The sequence below is a fragment of the Leucopleurus acutus genome (assembly GCF_964270905.1).
Source record: "Leucopleurus acutus genome assembly, chromosome: 8".
NCBI classification, from domain to species: Eukaryota; Metazoa; Chordata; class Mammalia; order Artiodactyla; family Delphinidae; genus Leucopleurus; species Leucopleurus acutus.
Window position 1 is genome coordinate 8,464,611 of NC_139151.1, and position 24,209 is coordinate 8,488,819.

General features: G+C 50.2%; 3 protein-coding genes across 7 annotated transcripts in view; 1 reads left to right on the plus strand and 2 right to left on the minus strand.

Annotated features, from left to right (window-relative positions):
- Nucleotides 1-1,799: 1,799 nt before the first annotated feature.
- Nucleotides 1,800-9,326, minus strand: FOXRED1 (FAD dependent oxidoreductase domain containing 1). 4 transcript variants are annotated; one of them, XM_082845699.1, is made up of 11 exons: nt 9,202-9,326; nt 7,029-7,249; nt 6,099-6,209; nt 5,727-5,845; nt 4,462-4,556; nt 4,082-4,183; nt 3,649-3,725; nt 3,340-3,500; nt 3,112-3,241; nt 2,770-2,874; nt 1,811-2,573 (listed from the first exon to the last, which is right to left on the minus strand). In XM_082845699.1, exons 1-11 carry the CDS (start codon nt 9,284-9,286, stop codon nt 2,319-2,321), a joined length of 1,461 nt encoding a protein of 486 aa, XP_082701825.1. In that variant the 5' UTR covers nt 9,287-9,326; the 3' UTR covers nt 1,811-2,318. The 4 variants fall into 4 exon arrangements, with proteins under 4 accessions (XP_082701824.1, XP_082701826.1, XP_082701825.1 ...); XM_082845701.1 differs by having other exon boundaries at nt 2,459-2,573; nt 3,112-3,213; XM_082845698.1 differs by having other exon boundaries at nt 1,800-2,573; nt 2,770-3,241.
- A 252-nt stretch (nt 9,327-9,578) lies between these two features.
- Nucleotides 9,579-15,526, plus strand: SRPRA (SRP receptor subunit alpha). Its single transcript, XM_082844733.1, has 14 exons — nt 9,579-9,812; nt 10,428-10,511; nt 10,808-10,971; nt 11,153-11,316; nt 11,549-11,708; nt 11,840-11,993; nt 12,222-12,313; nt 12,418-12,536; nt 12,661-12,747; nt 13,054-13,226; nt 13,327-13,540; nt 13,935-14,098; nt 14,188-14,286; nt 14,453-15,526. Exons 1-14 carry the CDS (start codon nt 9,696-9,698, stop codon nt 14,579-14,581), a joined length of 1,920 nt encoding a protein of 639 aa, XP_082700859.1. The 5' UTR covers nt 9,579-9,695; the 3' UTR covers nt 14,582-15,526.
- Nucleotides 15,527-15,819: 293 nt separating this feature from the next.
- The window catches only part of FAM118B (family with sequence similarity 118 member B), a 46,011-nt gene continuing 37,621 nt past the window's right edge, over nt 15,820-24,209 (minus strand). The window contains exons 5-8 of one of the 2 annotated variants that reach the window (XM_082845397.1): nt 23,870-23,998; nt 22,319-22,604; nt 16,603-16,680; nt 15,820-16,348 (exon numbers count right to left, since the gene is read on the minus strand). In XM_082845397.1, the coding sequence (XP_082701523.1) occupies nt 16,335-16,348; nt 16,603-16,680; nt 22,319-22,604; nt 23,870-23,998 (507 nt within the window). In that variant the 3' untranslated portion in view covers nt 15,820-16,334. Of the gene's footprint in view, nt 16,349-16,602; nt 16,684-22,318; nt 22,605-23,869; nt 23,999-24,209 lie in introns of both variants that reach the window. The other variant, XM_082845396.1, reaches the window with a different exon arrangement.

Sequence of the window (24,209 nt, forward strand, 5' to 3'; positions counted from 1 at the left end):
GACAGGTGCAAGGGTAAGTGCTGTCCTGTAGCCTGAATAAAGCCCTGTGGGAGTGCAGAGGGTTCATTACCGCCTTCCTAACAAGCGCAGCATTTGTTGTCCTGGAGGAAGTAGCTTCTGGGGGAGGAGCCAGATGAAGGCCTTTTCCCTCCCGACCAGTAGATAGAGGCATCTGTGCTGAAGGAAGGGTGAGTGGATACTGGGCACCAAAGGAGGCTGCCTTACAGGGTTAACACGGACACTGGGTTTAGCCAGCTTCATCCTGGCCCCTGGCCCCTGGCAAGTTTCCTGCCTCCCTTTCAGCGTGAGTTCATTGAGTTCATTCCGCATTCAGGTGGCTCTTCCTCTTTTGCTCACCAAACTGGTCCTGGTTCTTCCCCACCCATCCTCACCCCCCAACTCAGGGGCTTCTACTGTTCCCAACTGATGATCGGGAGGTCCACCTCCATCTTTTGTTTCATTCTTCTCCCCACAGGCCACTTAGGGAGGGAGTGGGCACTTTACTAGCTGTCTCTACTCCCACTCACTTCTCCCTCTGAACAAGTATCCACACTCAACCCCACTGGGTGCATTTCTCCCTGGGGCTGCCCTCCGTAAGGTCCCCACGGACCCTCTTGATACTGAATCCAGCCCTCATGTGTGTGTTTATACCACTGACACTTCCTCCCAGGCTCTGGAGACACCTCACTTTCTGGGCTTTTCTCCTGCCTCTAGCCACCTCTTCAGCGTCATCTCTTAAATATGGCGGGAGCCCCTCCAGCTTCCCCCCGCCCCACACCAGTCCCCTATTCTTCTCCCCTCCCAGGGTGATGCCGTCGTTCTCCTTGACGCCCACATCTCTACCTACAGCCCACATCCCCCTCAGTGCAACCGTGAGTCAACCCCTATTAGATATTTCTACCAGACGTCCTGTAGGCAGAGCCTTAACATGTCCCAAACTGTCCCACTCACTCTGTCCCTCACACTGCTCATCTCTGCGAAAGGCATGACATCCATCCAGTTGTCCAAGCCAGAACCCTGGAGTCTTACGTGACCCCATTTCTCGCTGCTACTGTTGCCTCTCGGGTCCGTGCACCTCTTGCCGTGATGGTGCAGGCCTGGCTGTCTCTGCCACGTGGACTATAGTGACAGCCTGCTGTCTGGTCTCCTGCTTCGGCATCATTCTCTTCTCCACAAGGCAGGCAGGCTGATTTCTCTAAAAGGAGAATCTGATCATGTTGCTTCCCTATTGAAAGCCCTTCAGTGGCCCCTGTGCACAGAAAAGCCAAGGTCCACAGCTGGCTCTTCAGGCCCCGGCCCCGCTGTGCCCCTCACTACCTCTCCATGACCCACCGGGGACACACCACCTGAGTCCCTTGAATTTTGCTAATTCTTGGCCCCAGGCCTTTGTATATGCTTTTACCTCAGCCTGGGATCACCCTGCGTTCACTGTGTTAAACTGCTCATCCTTTAGGTTCAGCTCAGAGGTCACCTTCCCTGGGAACCTTCAGGGAGAAACATCCGGCTGGGGTGAGGCATCTGTGTCCTGTGCTTTCTCCCAGCACCGCAGGGGCTGCGCTGTAGCTGACCTAGGGGCGAGGGGCCGGGCACAGGTGAGAACTCTCCAGGGAAAACACATGCCATGCTTTGCCTGCTGGTATATCTCTAATATGTAGCCCTGGGCCTGCCGAGAGTTGGAACTGAATACATAATGAATTGATGAATGAACACCTTCCTTCCCTCTACAGTCCCCCCACCGCTGGTCAGGAACTCAGGAAAAGGAGGCACTAACGTGCAAACCAGATGCCTAACACCCAGGATTTAAGAGCGCTCCTGTGCTTCTCCCAGCCCGCTATCAAAGGCAAGTGGGGTAACATGAGGTGAAAAGAGGAAGGGACAGAAGACTGAAAGGAAGGCGTTCATCACGTTTCTTGATCGATGAACAGGTTAAGTAGACAAGTCCATAGACCTGGGTCAGGCTGCCCCAGAATGCTCCCTGCCTGGGCTCTGCTGACAGGGGCAGAGGCAGTCTTTCTAGGTCGGTCCCACGAAGGAGCCAGTCCTGGGCCACGGTGCTCAGGTCCTCTGAGGTGTTCTGTCTGGCTGGGCTCCTGGTGGGTGGCATCAGCCTGGGCCATGATCAGTCCTGGGGTCCCACCCCATCGTTCTCTGCCAGCCTGGGCCTTAGGCAGTGGTTGGCCCGCCTGCCCAGCCATACGGGGGCAGGATGGCCTGGACGAGAGGGGGGCGGAGGAGACCCTGGTGGTGCTGGGGAGCAGTCAAGCAGTGAGGCGGTGTGAGCGTGGGCCAGGAGCGGGGCCCGCGAAGAGCTCGCAGGCTCAGATGATACAGTGCTCTTGGGCCTTCTCTCCCAAGTAAAAGCGGCTGAAGAGGAAGGGGCTCAGGTTGATGGTCTGGAAGTGGCCCTCCAGCATCATCTCTGCCACAGCCCGGCCCACGGCGGGGGCCTGCTGGAGCCCGTGGCCACTGAAGCCCGTCGCAAAGTACATGTTGACGACGAGGGGGTGAGGGCCCACCACGCCATTCTGGTCAAATGTGTTGTAGTCGTAGTAGCCAGCCCAAGCGCGCCGCACCTGCGGGGCACAGGACGCAGTGCGTCGGGAGGGCTGCCCCGCGCTCCGCCCCACCCACTCCCGGCTGGGCTCGGCGCACGGTACCCTCCGCCACCACTAAGCGCGCTCACGGGACGGGTCCTGCGAGGCGGGTGCCCCAACAGGGCCCAGATGCTCTGGGGTCATCTGTCTGGGTCATCTGTCTCCTTCCAGTTACCTTTAGAGTCTCAAAAGCTGGTACCCTCTGGGCCAGATGGGGCCACACCTTCTCCTGGAAGAAATCATGGTCCACTTCCAGGTTCCCTGGGTCTGGTTCCTCCTCCTGGGGGCAGAGGTGGGGACAAGGCTTACGTTGCCCGGGACACACATCAGACCCAGGCCTCGCTGGCCTCTTTAATCTGTCCGCTTGGTAAGTGGTGGATGGGGGTAAGAGACCCCAAGTCAAAGCCAGAGGGGACCGTGACATCAGTACCAGCACTGGGCCCGCCGAAGAAGCCTGACTGCTCAGCAATACCCGGTCTCTGTCTTCTCCCCGGCACCCTGACCCCACAGAGCTCACCTCAGCGGGGCTACAGCCGCCCAGGTAGTTGTTGCCGAGTCCTTCCCGGCGGAAATAGGCTCCGCTGGGGTCTGCGACAAGCGGAGCCTCCAGGCCTGGTCCCTGGGGGCAGTGCCACAAGTACACATACCTGCCGTGACCAGCGGTGTTAGAAGCAGCGAGAACAGCAACTCCCCTCCCCGACTCTCCTCTCACCCCCACCCCGCTCCACGGCCCTGGGCAAGTCACCTTTTCCTCGGCTCCACGGGCAGCTTGGTGCCCTGAAGAGTACCAGACGGCCCCTTCCCAATGCCAGCCAGCTCTGCGATTCGCCCAGACCAGGCCCCCGCTGCATTGACCACTATGGAGCATTCCACGGGCTGGTACTCCTGGCTGTGGTCCACCTTCACCTATGGGCACCAGAGAGGGGGGTGGAGGGAGCAGTCCAGTTCTTCCTGAGCCTCAGTTTACCCACACTGGAAGTGGGTAGCAGAAGATCAAAATGACAGCTGTTACGTTTCTCATTTGGTAAAGGAGACACCTAGGCTGGGAACTTACATGGACTTCATGGATCCTTTTCAAAGTCACCTTCTCCCCGATGGCGGTCTCCATGTGGTTAGATGAAGAGACGAAACCTGCATGAAAAAGGAAAGGAAATAAGCCCTTGAGGCCTCAAAGAGGAAGGAGATGGAGATTCCACTGGTTTCCTGAGGAAAGAAAGCTGGAAGGCTGGAAGCTTTCCCACAGACACTGAAGCAAAGAGACAGGGTAACCGGGATGAACTTGGCCGCACAGGACAGGAGATCACGAGTCACGGCCAAATGCAGTTAGGAGCCAGGGTCAGGATGCCCAGGACCAGTCCCCAGGGGAGAAGCCCTATCCTGAGAAAGCACAGGCCTTGCTCAGCCTGTGCGGGAGGGTAAGACCCTGTCTGGGCTGGCGTCCTGGCTGGTAGAGGTCACAAGCAGTGGACACGGGGCCGCACACTCACGTGTCACCTCTCCGTGGCAGAAAAGGACCCCCATGGACTGGACCTTTCGCCGGAGCCCCTGGAGCAGACACCAGGGGTCAAACCAACCTTCGTTCTCCAACCCTGTGAGGAGAACGAGGATGCGTGAAGGTGGGCTAGGACCCTCCTCTCCTGTTGTCTCTCCTGCACCCCTAACTCTTCTTTAGGGCTCGTAAGCTGGGGAGTCACCTTGACCAACTGCACCAGAGTCAGATCCTGCGAAAGGACAGACAGCCGGCCCGGCCCGGGAGAGGCCCTGCAGCCAGGAGGGAAGCGCTCCTCCTTGACTCGGCTGCAGGGTGCTGAGACTCCCAATCGGAGGTGCCCCTCAACCCCTGACGCCCTCTGCACGCAAGCCTCACCGTAAGATGCCAAAGCCACTCCCTCCGTGTTCATCCAGGGAAACTTCTTCCGAAGCTGCTCCGGAGACATCAGGCAAACTTTGGCTCCTTCCTGCCTGGAGAAATGTGTGGGTCTACGTATGTGTGCTGGGTGAGTGCACGGGGGGAGAAGTATGGGCCCCAGCTCCACAAGTCACCTCCTCTGCCCCCAACTCCCCATGTGTCCTACTTGCTTCCTGGAAAAGAGCAAGCTCCTAGTCAAGGCTCTTCAGCTTCTGACCCCCGTTTCCTTTATGACACCCTAGCCTCCCTTTGGCCACGCTAAACACCTTATTACCCCCTAACTGTTCCTCGTGCTTTCACAACAGGGCGGGTCACTCTGTTCCCTCCACTCCTTCTGCCCAGGACAGCCTTCCCGTCCACCTCCTAGAACAATCCTGCTCACCAGCACAACTGTCTCCTTCTGGGACCTTCATGCCCAAAGACAGCATTGTATGCGCTAAAAGGACACACTCACAAGGCGAACTGCCTGGTTCAAGTCCCAGCGCCACCACTTACTAGCTCTGGGGGCCTCAGTTTTCTCACATGTAAAATGGGCATGTTCTGATGATTAAACAAGTTAACATTTATAAAGCACTTAGGACGTGACCTGATGTCACTAGTGAAACTCGTAGAAGGTTCTGCTAAAGGGTCTCAGGCACAGAGATCAGGCTGCCTGTGCAGCCATATGGGGGCAGGATGGCCTGGACGAGAGGAGGGTGGAGGAGACCCTGGCACGGTGCTGGGGAGCAATCTAGCAGTGAGGAGATGTGAACCCGGGCCGGGATTAGAGCCCAGGGTGACAGATGGGGCGTTGGGGCCCAGTGATGAGCTCACAGGCTCAGATGATAGTCCTGACTGACGGGTCATGAGACCCACAGCCTTTTACACGAGTCCCGGTATGGCCGGCAAAGCCTACGAGCTTAGCTCTCTGGCTCTTAGAGAAAACATTTGCAGATTTGCGGGCCCCTCCCCAGAGATCCTGACTTATTAGGAGGGATGTGTCCTGGGTGGTTCTCATCACCTGGGAATTTAGGAACCACCGCGGCAGTGCTTTGTCCGTGTCTGTGTTACAGCACTTAGCACAGGGCTTCGGAGGTTTGCCCGTGCGCGTCTTCCTGACAGACTGAGCTCCTAGGGAGCAGGGCCTGTTTCATTGGCTCCATCACCCTGGCTCCTAAAGTGAGTCAGAGCCCACTGCGTGCGGGCAGCTGAGACGCAGCATGGCAGCCGTGCCGGGCGCCCACCTCTGCACTTTCACGTTGTTTTCCATGATCGTAGCCCCCTCCTCTGAAGCCAGAAAGAGGTAACCAGAGGGGTTGAACTGGAGGTCCAGGGGAGGGTCATCGACCACGGCCAGGTACTCCTGTGTGCAAAGAAAAGCTCCTCCAAGAAGCTGACTTCAAGAAGGGAGGGAGAGCTTTCCTGGCTTTCTCACCACAGCCCCCGGGCTCGGTGCCCCGACCCAGAGGGAAGCTCTCTCTGGGCACCGCCGCTGGGAAGAAAACCGGGAGTTCCAACCCCTAGCTGCCCATATGCTCGCCCAGCCAGCTGGGCTGCTCCCCTCTCTGGGCTAAAGGAGGGGTCACCACCCCACCCCCAAATCTCACAGCACGTACATTGATGTTCCGGAGAAATTCGACCGAAAAGAGGGAGAGCTGGATGTTCTCAGGCAACGAGAACTGCTGACGAATCCCACCCACAGAAAGCACGGTGGAGGCCTGGGAATACTGTGGAAAGACAAGAGAAGGCGATGTGGGCCCTGTTCCGTGTGAGCAGAATACCGTACTGGAGGGTGAGAGTCACATACCCAAAGTTAATTTTTAATGGCCACGCTGCTGCTTGCGGGATCTTAGTTCCCTGACCAGGGATGGAACCTGGGCCACCTGCAGTGGAAGTGCGGAGTCTTAACCACTGGACTGCCAGGGAAGTCCCACGTGCCCAAAGTTAAAGGGGAGTCCTACTTGCAAGTTTATAATCTAAACTTGCAGAAACCTATATGCAAGTCAACCAGCAGCCCAACCAGGACAACAGCTATTAAAATCCTTATTAGAAGATACACAGAGCAGAGAGGCTCAGTCAGCTAAAAAGGGCTGGGCGCCGTCGTACAAAACGGTAATGGCCTGGAAGTGCAAGGCAGGAGACGGACGTGGAAAACAGAGGGATGTGGCCGCAGGAGCAAGATTCGTGACTAGCTGGCAGTGCTAAAGAGGAACAGTTAAAGAGCAGAAACCTCAGAAGCACTGTAACCTACAAGGGCGTCGTGACAGCTGTTTGTGTTAACCACAGCTCGAATGCAGGCCAGACCTCTGAGATCTCGAGACATACAACGTTGTGAAATTTGCTTCCCAAAGCAAAAACCTTATTGTCAAGGTCTCTGGTTTGAGGGAGGAAGAACATGTGGCTATTTCTCAACAAGGGCCAAAGCACAGTCCCTGCCCTTTGGCCCTGCAAACACTGAGGTCTTTCCTCTTCTCTCCTCCCCTCGAGTCCTTAAGAAAATACGGGTCTGCACCCCACTCCTGACTCTGCCCCACCCCAGACCTCACCGTGTGGTCCCGCTCCACCACCAGCACCCGAATGGCACCTTGCCGCTTCTCCAGCCTCTTCAGCCAATAGGCTACGGACAGGCCAAGCACCCCACCGCCAACAATCACCACATCGGAGTGTTCAGGGGGCAGGTGGCTGGTGTCACATAGCGGACTCCAGGCCCCTCCAGGAAGGACGGACTGGATCTTCTTCTTAATCTCCGACACCTTTCCATGCCAGTCTGTGGGATACAGTTATGGTCAAAGAGGGCCATACATCTCCTTTCCAGGAGGTGGAGGGGGGTGTGTGTTAGAGGATGGGCACAGGAAAAGGTGGGCTAAACGGAACACCGAGTGTTCAGTCCTCACTGCCATTCCTTCTCACGAGGTCAACTCGCACCCAGCAGCACTCCACAGCTTGGCTTCATGTTCTCTACACCAGAGTCTCACTTCCTTTGAGTGCATTATACCCAGCACTGCAAGATTCAACTTCCTAAAACCGACACTCTCTATTCTCTCCACTGGCTAGGGGACTTACACGTATTTCTCTCCGGTGCAGACCTCTCTCTCCCGAGCCCAGGCTCCTGGACCAAGAGATCCCGGCACACCTAGAGCCGCACTGCCCTCTGAAGCACGGACCTCTGAGTGGCACCTTATCCTGGATCTCCATCGCCAGCAGCAAACCTACATTCATGTTGTCTGTTATCAAGTCCTGACAACTGTGCCTCTTAAATATCTCCCCAATCTCTGTCCCCTTTTTTCCCCATCTCTACCACCACTGCCCTAGACCAAACCACGATGTCTCTCCCACCTAAACCGTTAAAAGCTCCTGTTTCCACTCATTCCCCTCTTGTCTAACCCCCCAACTTCTTTTCTATATCACGGCTAGAATGATCTCTTCTAAACACTAATTTAATCACACACTCTCTTGCTTAAAACCCTCCAGTGGGTTTCCATTACCCTAAGGATAAAAGTCCAAAATCTTTCACGTGGCCTGCGAGACACTGCATGATCTGGCTCCTGTTTGCCCTGTCCTCCCCGAACGCTCCAGCCTCAGCCCCTTCATTCCCGCCACAGGGGATCCACACAGGTGTTCTCCCTGCTTTGAAACTCTGTGCCCACTTCTTTGCCCAGCTAACTCCTTGCTTCCTTTAGATCTCAGCTCAGTTATCATTTTCTCAGGGATGACTTCTTTCCTGACCCCCTAGACTGTGCCAGGTTCTCCTGTCATGCTATCTCATAGGTGCATGAACCACTCTTTTGCAGCATGCAACACACTTGCAACTTTGAGTTTATCTGTGATTGCTTCATGCTGTACTATGTACTAGATTCTCCATAGAATCTCCAGTCTAGAACAGTACCTGGCACATCCTAAGTGCTCAATAAATGTCTTGAATACATGAATCCTTTTGTCTTTCACACCTAACTCATGAATCGCCAAGTCTTCTCTCACTGTCTCCAATTCAAAGTTCAAACTCGTCTCTGCATTCGAATCCTTCTTTGATCTGGACTTAACCTTACCTGTCCTGAGTACATTTCATACTACTACTCAAACTCTCTATCTGGATGGCCTTTGCTGATTCCTTGCACAAGAACAATACTTTTCTCCTCCTAACCTTTGCTCAGTTCCCCAGAACCTGGAACTCATGCTTTCCTTGAGCCAGTAAACATCATCTTTCAAGGCTGATCTCCGTTCCCACCTGTTCCATGTACTGCTATAATTACACTAGCTATTGGCACTGGCAGTGCAGGGTATCCTCCGAGTTGGGTTCTCGCCAGTCTTGAACCGGTCTACTAAAGCCTTCCCTCTCCAGCTACACTTCAGGCACCTGCAGGACATATATCGAATCCTCTCTTTCTCTTCTTTCCTCCTTCACGGCCACAACACTAAGCACAGCATCCTGCACGCGAGCAGGATTTCACGCACTTCTGCGCCACCAATGAATCTGCCTGGCTGCTATTTTGGTGGTAAGTTCAGGCACAGAAGGATCTGGGATATGTCACCTGAGAAGGGCAACCCTGGGATCCATACCCCTGTCCAGGCTCTACAAGCTCCGGCAGGCAAGGTTACCTCCTGCTCCCAGCGACCCACTGTCTTCCCAACGCGGACCGGGACCTCGAGTCCTGAGGGTCACATCGCTGGAGATTGGGAACACCCCAGAACCACGATACACTCCGCTGCCCTCAGCTTTACCCAGAGTAGAGCCTTCTCTGTGTGCGCCTAGCCCCCGGCCCAAGAGGCCCGGGCCCAAGCCGAGCCGCAGTGCCCTCCGAAGCATGGCCCTGGGGCTCTCGGCAGCTAGGATTGGGGTGCCCTACCTTGGCAAGGTCCCAGCCCTCCGTCACTGCTACGCGTCGCCTGCAGTTCATTCGAGCGCGCCCATTGGCCAGCGGCGCCTGCGGGCCCCACCCCTCCACCCTATAGGCGGCCGTACTGTCCCTTGACTGCCTGAGAGCCCCGCCCAGGCCCGCCCCCACCCGCCATTGGCGTGCCCGGCGTTACGTCAGACCTACGCGTCCGCTGGCCGAGCTGGGGAGGGACCCAGGGTACTGCGCTAAACGGAAGTGCGGCTGAGCAGGTTTCCGGGGCCGCTGGTGTGACGTGTCCCGCGCTTGGCGCAGCAGGAAGCGGGGGCGATCGCGGCCTGAGTTCCCGGCGCCGGCCCCGGCTCTTTTCCCGCTGCCGCCATGCTCGACTTCTTCACCATTTTCTCCAAAGGCGGGCTAGTGCTCTGGTGCTTCCAGGGCGTGAGCGACTCATGCACCGGGCCAGTTAACGCGTTGATTCGTTCCGTGTTGCTGCAGGTACTGCCCCCGCGGGATCAGAACTCTGGGCTCGTCCCCCTGACCCGGTCCCTAGTCCCCCCTCGACTGATCCCGCGCCTCCCTCCCACCCCGTCGGCCCACCTCAAACCGGCCGCTCACTCGTAACTGTGACTCCACTTTTTTCTCCCGCCCCCATCAGACCATCCCGCAACTTTGCGCTGTCCCCTCCCCCTCCTCTTTCTGGGACTCTGGCCGGAATCCGTAGTCTATTGAGACTTAGCGTCGTTCCCTCCATTCGCCCCCAGCAGCTTGGTTTTCTGTTGTTTCGAAGTCCGGGTGAGATAATGGCTGGAAAAACGGCCTTTAAGAACTGTAGATAGCGCACAGCTGCTAGTAAGTCTGATTGTTTATGAGGACTCCTTCCCATCTGGCTCGCACGTGTCCTCCCCTCCCACCTCTTTGCCCCTTTCCCCCAAGCTCGGTGTCTCCTTTTCTCGCAGGAGGAATGCTGAAGAGCAGCTCCCCTGAATCTTCTTGCCCTGGGGACAGGTTTGAGTTTGGGGGAGTGTCTAGTTCTTCTCCAAAGGCAATCCTGGAGAGGCCCAAGTCTACGTGTTGGGACAGTCTGAACTCTGAGACATACTCTTTTTCCAGGAAAGGGGAGGTAACAACTCCTTCACCCATGAGGCACTCACGCTCAAGTATAAACTGGACAACCAGTTTGAGCTGGTGTTTGTGGTAAGTGGGGGTATTTTAGAGGGGCAATGATTATAGTCACCACGGAGTCCTGATTATTCAGAAAACCCTGATTAATTGCACCCAGTGTTTATGATGAAGTAACTGAGAAGACACGGAGGGTGGAGGGGGAAAGGGGAGAAGCTCTCGGGCCCAGTCAGAGGGCTTGGCTGCTCCTAGGTCAGGGAAACCTGCCAGGTGGCTGAGCCAGTCTCTGAAGGGCTAGGCTGAGTTGGCTTCCCTCTGTTCTGGGCTGGCATGTGAGCAGATCTCTTGGCTCTGTTTCTTTCCCTAAACAGGTAGGTTTTCAGAAGATCCTAACACTGACGTACGTAGACAAGTTGATAGACGACGTGCACCGGCTGTTTCGTGACAAGTACCGCACTGAGATCCAACAGCAAAGTGCCTTAAGTCTACTGAATGGCACTTTTGATTTCCAGAATGACTTTCTGCGGCTCCTTCGGTGAGAGGCCTCCCCCCTCCAAAGTAGTCTCTGTGACTTGAGCTTCCTTCCTTCCCGAGGGCGGGTGGACGGCAGTGTGTTGTGGATTGAAAGGCCCTCCTGAGTTTGCTGCTCCGTTCTGGTTATCCTCTGGGTGTGAGGGCCCTTCTCCTGCATTTGGACTGTTCCCTTTTCTCTTTAGTGAAGCGGAGGAGAGCAGTAAGGTCCGTGCTCCCACAACCATGAAGAAATTTGAAGATTCTGAAAAGGCCAAGAAACCTGTGAGGTCCATGATTGAGACACGGGGTGAAAAGCCTAAGGAAAAAGCCAAGAACAGCAAAAAAAACAAGGGGGCCAAGAAGGAAGGTGAGTTTGAACTTGGACACCTGGGGGCATGAGAAGTCATTAAGGTGGGCTGGAGTGGTTCCCCGCCCTTCCCTCGCTCCGGTGCCCACCACCCTCACCATCGTCCCCGGTCCTCGCGATCCCCTAGATGTTTGTTCCTAGTTTCGTCTTAATGATTTGGAAGGCTTTTCCCTATTTGTCTGTTTTGTTGGAATTTGGTCTTTTCTTCCCCAGTGAGTTTTCTCCTTGACAGGTTCTGATGGCCCTTTGGCTACCAGCAAAGCAGTCCCTGCAGAAAAGTCAGGTCTCCCAGTGGGGCCTGAGAACGGGATAGAACTTTCCAAAGAGGAACTGATCCGCAGGAAGCGAGAAGAGTTCATTCAGAAGCATGGGAGGGGTATGGAGAAGTCCAGGTGAGCATTCCAGCTGTTGCCATACGTACTGCTATCTAGACACATTGGGGGCGAGGGAGTCCTTGTCTCTGGGGTGGATGTTTCCTCTCCTGCTTCTTCATCGGAACCCTTTGTGCTGTAACCCTTTGCAGCAAGTCCAGTAAGTCAGATGCTCCCAAGGAGAAGGGCAAAAAAGCGCCCCGGGTGTGGGCACTGGGTGGCTCTGTCAACAAGGAAGTCCTGGACTATAGCGCTCCTACCGCCAATGGGGCCCCCGAGGGTGCCCCGCCCGAGGACATCAACTTGGTAAGAGGCAGCAGGGCCAGAGTGAAGGCCAATGTTAATAAGAAATGGGGGAGGAAGGAGAGATGAGGAGGGCAGTACTCTTGACTCCTTGGCGCGGGGGGGTGAGTTATATTTGGAGCTTCCTGAATCGAAGAGGTGGAGCAGTGTAGACAGGGTAAATCCAGGCTTTTCCCCCCACAGCCCATCGTGTTCTTGATCCCATCTCCTTCTTTTCCGCATACCCTCCAGATTCGAGGGACTGGGTCTGGGAGGCAGCTTCAGGATCTGGACTGCAGCAGCTCAGATGACGAAGGGGCCGCTCAAAACTCCACCAAACCTAGGTAGGAGATCCGAGGTGGTGGCTGGTGGGTGTGGCTCCAGAACTGAGGAGACCTGACCGCTGCCTGCTGGCCATATGTGCATCTGTAACCTTCTGTGCCTGCAGTGCTACCAAGGGGACTCTGGGTGGCATGTTTGGGATGCTGAAGGGCCTTGTGGGTTCCAAGAGCTTGAGTCGTGAAGACATGGAATCTGTGCTGGACAAGATGCGTGACCATCTCATTGGTGAGTCAGGAACGGGTGGACTCGTGTTTCTGGGGTAGGGACGGTGGGGGGCAGAATGGCTGTACCATAGGGGTTGTTCACTGCTGCTGGAGCACTCATACCACGCCTTTCCCCCTCTTCTCAGCTAAGAACGTGGCAGCAGACATTGCGGTCCAACTCTGTGAATCTGTTGCGAACAAGCTGGAAGGGAAGGTGATGGGGACGTTCAGCAGTAAGTATCTCCCTGGACCTGTAAGTGCTTGGGTGGGCGTCACACACCCCAGGAGGCCACCGCGTCCACCTCTGTTCTTACTAGGTGCGTGACTTTTGACAAATCCCATAACATCTAAATTTCTATTTCGTAACTTGGACTTTGGGTGTTGATGAGCTCTAAATTAGGAGAATTAAAATGAACGAATACTTGTAAAGTGCTTAGGATTCCTGGGCAGGCTCCTAGTTCCTTTAGCTCAGAAAGGGGCTGGGCATTCCTGGAGCACGTGACTTGGGCTTCACTGATACACCTCTGCCCCCACCTCAGCGGTGACTTCCACCGTCAAGCTAGCTCTCCAGGAGTCCCTGGTGCAGATTCTGCAGCCGCAGCGCCGTGTGGACATGCTCCGGGATATCATGGATGCCCAGCGTCATCAGCGCCCTTACGTGGTCACCTTCTGTGGTGTGAATGGCGTGGGGAAGTCTACTAACCTTGCCAAGGTCGGTGCAGTTCCGCAGCCCGTCTCTGACATCATTTCTTCACTCTGCATTTCCTGGCACCTCTGGGTCTAGGTGACAGTTTTCTTTGCCTCTTTTGTAGATTTCCTTCTGGCTGTTAGAGAATGGCTTCAGTGTCCTCATTGCTGCCTGTGATACATTCCGTGCTGGGGCTGTGGAGCAGCTGCGGACACACACCCGACGTCTGCGCGCCCTGCACCCCCCCGAGAATCACGGCGGCCGCGCCATGGTGCAGTTGTTTGAGAAGGGCTACGGCAAGGACGCTGCTGGCATCGCCATGGAAGCCATTGCCTTTGGTACAGTGCACAGAAAGCTGGGGGGCTTGTCTGGGCCCCTTTTCTCCTTGGGTTCTCTTGGAACTTGCAGAGGACCGGGGTTACCCTACCACCAGCTTTCTGCGCAGTAACAGGTCAGGATTAGTGACATGCCGTGATCTGCTTTGGGGTAATAAGTGTAGTTGCAGGCAAACCTAGTATATTTGTTTATCTCTATTTGGTCTCCTTTGCCTACTGCCACCCTTTTCCTAAATATGCTTGATGGCCGAGTATGGGAATTTTTTCTTACACTACCTTGTAACCTAAGGAGATAAACAGGCAGACTTCTAATATGGCCAGTTTGGGATTTCCTGAGAGGAAAGCTGGAAACGCGACAGTCCAGGAGTTTTGACTTGACCACTGTTTTTCTCTCTAGCACGTAACCAAGGCTTTGATGTGGTGCTGGTGGACACAGCTGGCCGCATGCAGGACAATGCCCCTCTGATGACTGCCCTGGCCAAGCTCATTACTGTCAACACACCCGACTTGGTGCTGTTTGTGGGGGAGGCCTTAGTAGGCAATGAGGCCGTGGACCAGCTGGTGAGGGCTAGGGCTTGGTTCTCTTTCCAACCTCAGCTCTGGCCACTTGAGGTGCATCTTATACTTAACGTCATGTTCCTCCTTTCCAGGTCAAGTTCAACAGGGCCTTGGCTGACCATTCTATGGCCCAGACACCTCGGCTCATTGATGGCATTGTCCTTACCAAATTTGATACCATCGATGACAAGGTAAATATGGACGACACAGGGCAGAGTGGGACTGGGAGAGGGGAATGGCCATCCTTCACAAGGGAGCAGAGGCTCTAAGGGCACACTGGCTCCAAAGCCTCCCGTTGCTTAGGGGGTGAAAAGGAGTGGCCTGGAGTTGACTGGGTATCCCCTTTCTCTGCTTCAGGTGGGAGCTGCTATTTCTATGACCTATATCACAAGCAAACCCATCGTCTTTGTGGGCACCGGCCAGACCTACTGTGACCTACGCAGTCTCAACGCCAAGGCCGTGGTGGCTGCCCTCATGAAGGCTTAACGTGGCTCTTGGCCAATACCAAATCACCGCTTCCCCCCAAAGCCCCCATCCCTGTATCAAGAATGTGCTTTAGAGTATGTGAGCAACTTGTCTTCAGTGTAGTTCAAAGGCAGAGTGAGGGAGCTCCAGGCGAGGGCTTGCAGCCCCTCCTAACCCCACTCCCTGTTCAGCCCAGCCTCCCTCTGCGAGGAGGGCCTAATCATGTTACAGTCACTGCCCATTACCTGCCCCCAGCCCCATGCTCCTCCCCCTTCCTACTCACTCAGGCATCCCTTTTCACTCTGCCTACAGACTCGGTCTCATTACAGCTTTGACCAATGGTTAGAAGATCCAGCACCAGAGCTTTGCTAGCTAAGTGTGGTCATGGGGACGTCCGAGCATCATCCCCTGCTCCATTAGATAAAGAGACTTCCAGAGCCAGCTCTGGGTCTTGAGTGGCACCTCCCCCTAGGATATACACAGCTTTCAGGTCCCTGGGGCCAGGACGACACCCCCACACTGTGGCAGTGTATGGCCTGTTCTTAATTGCTGCTGATTCCAGGATGACCCCTGGCCCCGTTTCCCCGAAGCATCAGCTAGGCCACAGTGATGTGTTACAGATGAGTGAAAGAGGAGTCCCTGCTCCCCTCAGAGATGAAGGGAGCCGAGCTGCAGTGCTGCACTGGGCTTCTCAGCCTCCAAGATCTCCTCCCACTTTCAGAATCCAGACATAACTTTGCATGTTCCCCTTCCCGGGAGAAAACCAACTGTCAGAAGGGGAGACACACTGCCCCCTGCCCCTTCTTCACCTGGGATGGATCCTGGCTTCTCCTCATCCTCTACAGTGCCTGGTAGACAAGTGCTACGTTGAATACAGACCTTGTTAAGACTTGTCCTGTAGCTTGGTATTACAGATGTGCTCTTAGTGCAATAAGGTGAAGGCTGTCTGCCCAGAGAAATACATAATTTATATAAGAAAATAAATTTCATAAATAAATTGCCTTTTAGGTCCTGGAGTTATTTTACAGGAGGATTCAAAACTAAAATCCTACATCACACTGTAGTTCTAGGATTTATGGTAAGAAGGGAAACAGGAATTGATAATGCTGAGGAATCAGGTAAAAATAAGTAGTTGTCCCAAGAATGAGGTCACCTTCCCCCAAGGTGAAAGAAGAGAACTTTTAAAATTTAAATTCGGCTTGTATCTTTGCAGGTTAGGAGTTTCCTAAAGTGACTCAAAGTAGAGCTGGGGCCCTGGGAAGTAAATGAACAAGCTTTTAATACAACTCAATTATGTAAAAGACTGTACACTGTAAAAGATCTAGAAAACTAGAGCTTCAAGCCATGTTTTAAAAATGCCATTAAGCTTAACTGAAAAACCAAGTATAGAGTACAAAACTGCAACAAGGGCCGCGGCGATCCCGTGGCATCTAGATCCCGAGTCCTTCATGCGGAGCTGTGGCCACGGTCGGTAGAGATGTCCCGTGGATCTGCTGTGTGGACATAGGCCTGTCCAGCCTGGGGGTGGGGCGGGGCGACCTCCGGGTCCCTTGTCACTTGGGTATTGAACTGGAACAGGCCGCAGAGGATCAGGAAGCAGCCGGCACGGCACGAAGGGGTAAGCTGCGACACCCGCCCACTAACCCCGGCCTTCAACCTCTGCGTTCTGGTAGTTCCTAGGAGCTGTTTTGGGTTCTTGTGAGTTTACTTGTTAAACACTGTCCACGGTAGGCCCTTACAGCTTGGGCTAATGGTGGTGATTCCTCTAGCCCTCTCATGTACTACAGTCTGTGGAGAGAGAGAAGGGAGAGAGTTAAGTGAAGTTTCACAAAACAGGTTTACACATCTAAAGCTGCAGAAATTTAAGTCAAGCTTAACCCTTCAGAAGACAAGACACAAGATACTAGGAAACTTGTAACAGACTTGGTGGGAAAATACAGACGCTTTAACAGGTAGGAGAGGTTCTCCAAGGTCTTAACTAAGTTCTGGGAAAGCATTTTCTGCTGACAAACTGACAAATAGTAGAACAGGAAACAGTATACCTCTCATTTCACTGTGTGCTGTCGATGAGCCATTTAGCTGGCCTTCTGAGCCATTTAGCTGGCCTTCTCTTACCGTCCCTGCTAAACAGAACATACACCAGTATCAGATATTTGGCTGAAAAGCTAAAACTATTAATAATAGAAAAGCAACCAACTAAAGGGAGATGAAAGTACATGGTCTGACTAAGAAGGATGACATTATTTAGGAATGCACACATTAGGCAGGACAGTAAACCAGTTAGTCTTCACACTGTTGTATTAAACAACAGGGAAGCAGTGAGGTCCCTGAGTACACGGACATTACTTGTGAACAAAACAAGTGTGCTTGCTGTCCCTAACTAGTCCAGAAGGCCAAGTTTAGGTAAAAAAAACTACTCCAGCTGGGGTCAGGAAGCAGCGTGCAAGGAGGCAGATTCAACCAAGTACAAGAGTGAAAAGGAAGCAGCGTGCAAGGGGGCAAATTCAACCAAGTAGAAGAGTGAAAAGTAGCAGACACGCCCACGGTATAAAATGGGTTTAGAGCTGTGCCGTCCCACTGGCCACATGCGCTGTTTAGTTTTAAATTAAATCAAAAATTCTGTTCCTCAGGGAACTCCCTAGTGGTCCGGTGGTTAGGACTCCAAGCTTCCACTGCAGGGACCTGGGTTCAATCCCTGGGTGGGGGACTAAGATCCCGCAAGCCAAGTGGTGCGGCCAGGAGAAAAAAAAAAATTCTGTTCCTCAGTCACACTAACCACACTTCAAATGCTCAATGGTCACATGCGGCTTGTGGATACAGCGCTGGACAGAGAAGATTACAGAATATTTCTATCATTGCAGAAAATTCTATTGGACAGCACTGGGATAGATAATGTATAGGAAGAGGTTTAAATCTGAACACACGGGAGGAAAGAATAGCAATCAGAAACATGGCCAATTAGAATATAAACAAAAGACAGCACCCAAACACACAAACTGGTATTCCTCTCTTGGACAGCACTTGAGCAGTATTTATCAACCACTAAAATGTTCATGCCCTTTGACCTAGTAATTACACTGAGAACCCATCCTACTGGCAAAAGGAAAAACTGTACCATTCATTACAACAGTGCTTACAATAGAAAAAACTAGATACTGCCTAACATAGGGGAATAATTAGGTAACTGTGACATCCACACTGGATTATAACACAGTCATTAAAAACACTGGTTATGGGCATTTTTTACAGAACCAGAACAAAAAATCTTAAAATTTGTATGGAGACACAAAAGACCCCGAATAGCCAAAGCAGTCTTGAGGGAAAAAAAAAGAGCTGGAGGAATCAGACTCCCTGACTTCAGACTATACTACAAAGCTACAGTAATCAAGACAATATGGTACTGGCACAAAAACAGAAATACAGATCAATGGAACAGGATAGAAAACCCAGAGATAAACCCACGCACCTGTGGTTAACTAATCTATGACAAGGGAGGCAAGGATATACAGTGGAGAAAAGACAGTCTCTTCAATAAGTGGTGCCGGGAAACCTGGACAGCTACATGTAAAAGAATGAAATTAGAACCCTCCCTAACACCATACACAAAAATAAACTCAAAATGGATTAGAGACCTAAATGTAAGACCGGACACTATAAAACTCTTAGAGGAAAACATAGGAAGAACACTCTTTGACATAAATCACAGCAAGATATTTTTTGATTCAGCTCCTAGAGTAATGGAAATAAAAACAAAAATAAATGGGACCTAATGAAACTTAAAAGCTTTTGCACAGCAAAGGAAACTACGAACAAGACGAAAAGACAACCCTCAGAATGAGAGAAAATATTTGCACATGAATCAACGGACAAAGGATTAATCTCCAAAATATATAAACAGCTCATGCAGCTCAATATTAAAAAAACAAACAACCCAATCCAAAAATGGGCAGAAGACCTAAATAGACATTTCTCCAAAGAAGACATACAGATGGCCAAGAAGCACATGAAAAGCTGCTCAACATCACTAATCAGAGAAATGCAAATCAAAACTACAATGAGGTATCACCTCACACCGGTTAGAATGGGCATCATCAGAAAATCTACAAACGACAAATGCTGGAGAGGGTGTGGAGAAAAGGGAACCCTCCTGCACTGTTGGTGAGAATGTAAATTGATACAGCCACTATGGAGAACAGTATGGAGGTTCCTTAAAAAACTAAAAATAGAATTACCATATGACCCAGCAATCCCACTACTGGGCATATACGCAGAGAAAACCATAATTCAAAAAGACACATGCACCCCAATGTTCACTGCAGCACTATTTACAATAGCCAGGTCATGGAAGCAACCTAAATGCCCATCGACAGACGAATGGATAAAGAAGATGTGGTACATATATGCAATGGAGTAGTATTACTCAGCCATAAAAAGGAGCGAAATTGGGTCATTTGTAGAGATGTGGATGGATCTAGAGACTGTCATACAGAGTGAAGTAAGTCAGAAAGAGAAAAACAAATATCGTATATTAACACATGTATGTGTAACCTAGAAAAACGGTCCAGATGAACCAGTTTTCAGGGCAGAAACAGACACAAAGATGTAGAGAACAAACGTATGGACACCAAGGGGGGAAAGCCGCGGGGGGTGGTGGTGGGATGAATTGGGAGATTGGGATTGACACATCTACACTAATATGTATAAAATAGATAACTAATAAGAACCTGCTGTATAAAAAATAAATAAAATAAAATTCAAAATAAATAAATAAAAGGTTACATTTTAAATTAAAAAAAAAGGTCCATATGAAAAGAAATCTAAAAAAAAATACTGGTTATGAAGACTGCAGCCATGTGGGAAAATGTATGATGTATCACTGAATAAAAAAAAGGACCAGGGGGCTTCCCTGGTGGCGCAGTGGTTAAGAATCCGCCTGCCAATGCAGGAGACATGGGTTCGAGCCCTGGTCCGGGAAGATCCCACATGCCGCGAGCAACTAAGCCCATGCACCACAACTACTGAGCCAGTGCTCTAGAGCCCACGAGCCACAACTACTGAAGCCCACGTTCCTAGAGCCCATGCTCTGCAACAAGAGAAGCCACCACAATAAGAAGCCCGCGCACTGCAACGAAGAGTAGCCCCTGCTCGCCACAACTGGAGAAAGCCCACACGCAGCAACAAAGACCTAATGCAGCCAAAAATAAGTTAATTAATTAAAAAAAAAAAAGTACCAGGAGTGTATGTGTACTTTGTTTACAGCCATGAAGAAATGCACAAGGAAAACTTACCTGAAATATACCAAAGTAACTGCTTCTATTACAGTAATGAATTATAAAAGAATTATTTTCCTTTCCCCATTACTTGGTTTTTCTGAAATAAATGTACCGGGATCCTACAGAATCTTCTGAACCCAAGTAATTCTCACTACGCAAAAGCGAGTACACAGCACAAAGCAAGGCACACAGCAAGAGGCCAGGGTTAAAAAAAGAAAACATCAGCAAAAGACCTCGGACCTCTCATCGGTACTTATCTATAGAGAATCAAAACATAACCACGGATGGAAGGTAAGCTTGACCGGTCTCAAAACAAAAAAGTGTTTTTAACCTAAAACCGCTCTGCTAGATTTTAGATCACAAACTTAGCTGACCATTCTAATAAAGCCCCTGGCCACACTGAAAATCCTTGATTTTTAACAATTCACAATACCTTAATGAGTGATAACTTTGAGAAGAGCTGCTCTGTTAGGAAGCCCATGCAGCTAATGAAAGAGTCTGTGCTGCTCCACAATACTTCTGATGGTTTTTGTCAAGAAAAGACACAGTGTAAGAGGAACAGCTGTCCAGCAGGATTTTGTTCTTTTCCACCCTAGCATCTTCCCCGGGTGGAATAGCTCAGAACGCAGATCAAAAGAAATAAGTAGAGCTTGGCTATGTACTCCTTGCCCAGTGGAAAAAGCCTACTGAGAGTCCTATGTGTGGGCAAACAGCAGAAGAATCTGGAACACTGCAGGACAGCAGAAAACATACCCGCAAGAAAGAATAGCAAATTGTTTTCACAAAAGAGATAAACCAGAAGATTTGTCTTTTTAAGGGTTTTTTAAAAAAGTCTTCTGGAAAAAGGGTAGACCTAGTTTTCAGCGTTCAGTTATGGTGATGCCTTTTACAGACCTTGTTCCATCGAAACACAGCCATGGATAATAAGAGCTTATGGAATTTCTCATCACAGGAGAATTCCACTTGAAGCAATCTGATTCAGAAGAGAAACCTGGGATTGATTATTGGGTATAGGACAATTAAATCAATCTATTAATCTACTAATAGACTAATAAATAAATTAATTAATAGATCAATTTAATCTACTAAATTACCTGTACCTTAACAGGCTCCCTAACGTGTATTCAGATTGACAATGAAAATGAATACTGGCACATGACTTTTCAAGAACATATTCTACATACAGCAGGAAAGTTCCTTTGGAACTGTGTGGTGAGTCAGAATGGCCATACCCTGAGGCCCGGCTTTATTCAAACTGAGATTTTAAAAAGCATTCTCCAATTTAGCTATACCAAAAGGTTTTGCATTTTGTAGATTAACTGAGAACTTGCCTGGAGCCATTAATAAACTGAACCTTTTATCCCCATCTGGCTTTCCTGTTAGAACCTGGAGGTAAAATGTCAAGTGAGTGGTACCCCTAACCTCTGACTTTAATTCCACCATAACAGTTTCCAAATAGCATTTTCAAAGTGTGTTTTTTATTTTTCTGTTTATAAAGACAACGCATAATCATAGAAAATGCTAACATAGAAACAAAATATTAAAAAAAACACATTAAATCCTACTTCATAGAGATAACCACAGTTAATTTAGTAAACTTCATTCCAGATATTTCTCATACAAGCATACAAAAATAGACTATATCTACAATTTTGTATGCCAGGGACTGACCATGGTGGCATTTTACAACCGTTTTTTTTTTTTTTTTTCTTTTTTTTGGTCACTCACAGTATTATATCTCTGACATTATTTTGGCCAGTAAAAGCAGTTTTTCTTTTATGGCTTCTTACGTATTTCATCAATTAATAAATGGTGTATTTATAGAATCCCCCATTTTCTGGAACATTTTAGATTGCTTCCAATTTTTGCCATTTATCGACAACACTGATTACATCCCTACACTTGTATCTTTGTGCAACTGTGTAGTATAATTGTGCAAGTATCCCGTGATCTCCTTAGGAGAAACGTCTCCTGAGATAAATTGTATCAAGTGGGATTTCTGGGTCAAAGGTTTTAAACTTCTGAACATATTCCAAATTTCCCCTTCAGAAAAGTTGTACTAACTTTACCTTCTCACCAATACTACATGAATGTATTCCTTTCCTCACGGCCTTAGGAGAAACTTCTCCTAAGATAAACTGTATCAAGTGGGATTTCTGGGTCAAAGGTTTCAAACGTCGGAACATATTCCAAATTTCCCCTTCAGAAAAGTTGTACTCACTTTATCTTCTCACTAATACTACATGAATGTATTTATTCCTTTCCTCACGGCCTTAGCCGAAAGGGAGTTATCATTCTTCTCTATTTTGAAATCTAAATTCTAATTGCATTTCGCTGATTAATCTGAAGACTAACCGCCATCTCCCTTCATAATCTGGTTAGGATTATATTCCTCATCTTGGTGATGACTTTACCCACCACAAACACATAAGAGGCTGAAGAGCGGTTGCCCTCCGACCCCTCTCAGTCTCAAAACGCATCTTACCTGACCTTCCCCTTGTGGAGATCTCACATGTCAGTCGCTTGAAATACTCTGGAAGGTCAGCATATTCATTTCCATAGGAGATGACTTTAATCCCTTTGTCCAGCATGTTTTCTCGAAGCTTCTTGAACTCGTCCACATCTCCTCTCCGAACCAGCATGAAATGTTCTAAGTCAGATTTGTGCTTGACAGCCTCCAGAAAAAGGGCTTGGAAAGTGGTGTCATCCACAGTCCAGCCACAGCCCAGGAAAAGGAACGACTTGTTTTCATAGAGCTTCTGAATCTCTCTCTTGTAGGAAAAGAAACATATTAATGACACGTGAAGACATGTCTGAAACCAGAGTCAACAAGGTCATAACTGCTGCATTTAGCAGACTGTGATGACCGATTAACCAGCATTTAAGAGGGGAGATGCATCCCCGTGAAGGAGTCTGACCTCCTCATTGTTTATTATTGTAACTTGATGACTGTCCTAAAATTGTATCTTTACCTGGAATTCTCCTGCAGGCTCTCTATTCAGGGTCTCACTGGTCTATGCCTTACAGTTTATTTTTTAGATCTATGTGCCCAGAGGCCATAAGGCAATGAGTAGTCTTCAGTATAGCTTACTCTTCCCATTTTCTTGAGCATATCTGCCTTTTTTGCTTAACAGAATAAGCCGTGGATAACTAGAGAATTCCATCACCAGATGTGCTCAAAGAAAGCCTGACACTTAGAATATTAATATATACATGTGTGTATACATTTATATACGTGTGTGTGTGTGTATATATATATATATCTCACACACTACACATATATAAATATAAAAATATTAGAAATGATAGTGATGACAGATGCAGCTATAACACGTCAGGGAAAGAACAGGTGAAAAAAGGTCCCCTTATGCTTCAGAAAACATCACATTTTCTTGGTCTTTTTTCATAAAGAAAGCCTCCATTTTATCACCCTGTCCAAATTTTTCTCTGTTTTCCAGTGAGCAATAAGTGAATAAGTGTGATGATTCAATATAAAACCATCACCATTTATATAACATCTCTTTAGAATGTACACCCTAGTAGTGACTGGTCAGTGAACAGCTGCATAAATTAGCTTTGGCATAGAGACGGCCATTAACACTATATATACCAAATGATGAAGGGCAGTAAGTCTTCTCTGTATGTGAAAATGACACCAATAACAGAGTGCCATCTGCTGGGTGTCAATCAAGAACAAAGTAAAACCTCAGAGTTTGACACCTGAAGAGATGTCTGACATTTCCAAAGGTGGCATGTACACCCACAAGTTAAGAAGCACAGGAAAGAATGCTTGGCCTTCCTTTTTTTTTTTTTTCCCGCCTCGCCATATGGCACGTGGGATCTTAGCTCCCCGACCAGGGACAGAACCCGAGCCCCTTGCATTGGAAGCACAGAGTCTTAACCACTGGACCCCCAGGGAAGCCCCGGCCTTCCAATTTTCATTAATGAGAAGAAACTGTTATCCCTGGAAGACCAGTGGTGTAGTTAGAGGTTTCCCAGGAAGGCTTTCCCGGGCGGCAAGGTCAGCGCCACTCACCATAACGTCAGTGTTCCTGAGCACATTCTGATAGCCAGCTGGGTGAAGGACAATGCCACTAGGGTTGGTGTAGACCCCATGGATGTGCAAGACGCTCAGCTTCCGCTTCTCCTGAGCCCACTCGAGGACCTGCACAACACAAACACAGCTCAGCCAGGCGGGCAGGGCTGAGCACTCGCTTCAAGGTCCCAATGGGCAAGAGGCTCTTCTGAGGACTAGCCTTCTGACATAACTCTCCAGCTTCCTGATACTACAGGCCAAGAATGTGGCCACCCGACGTGGCCTCCCTTTCTACTTCAGGCATGACTGTTAGGAATGAAGGCAGCAAGTCTGGTGATTT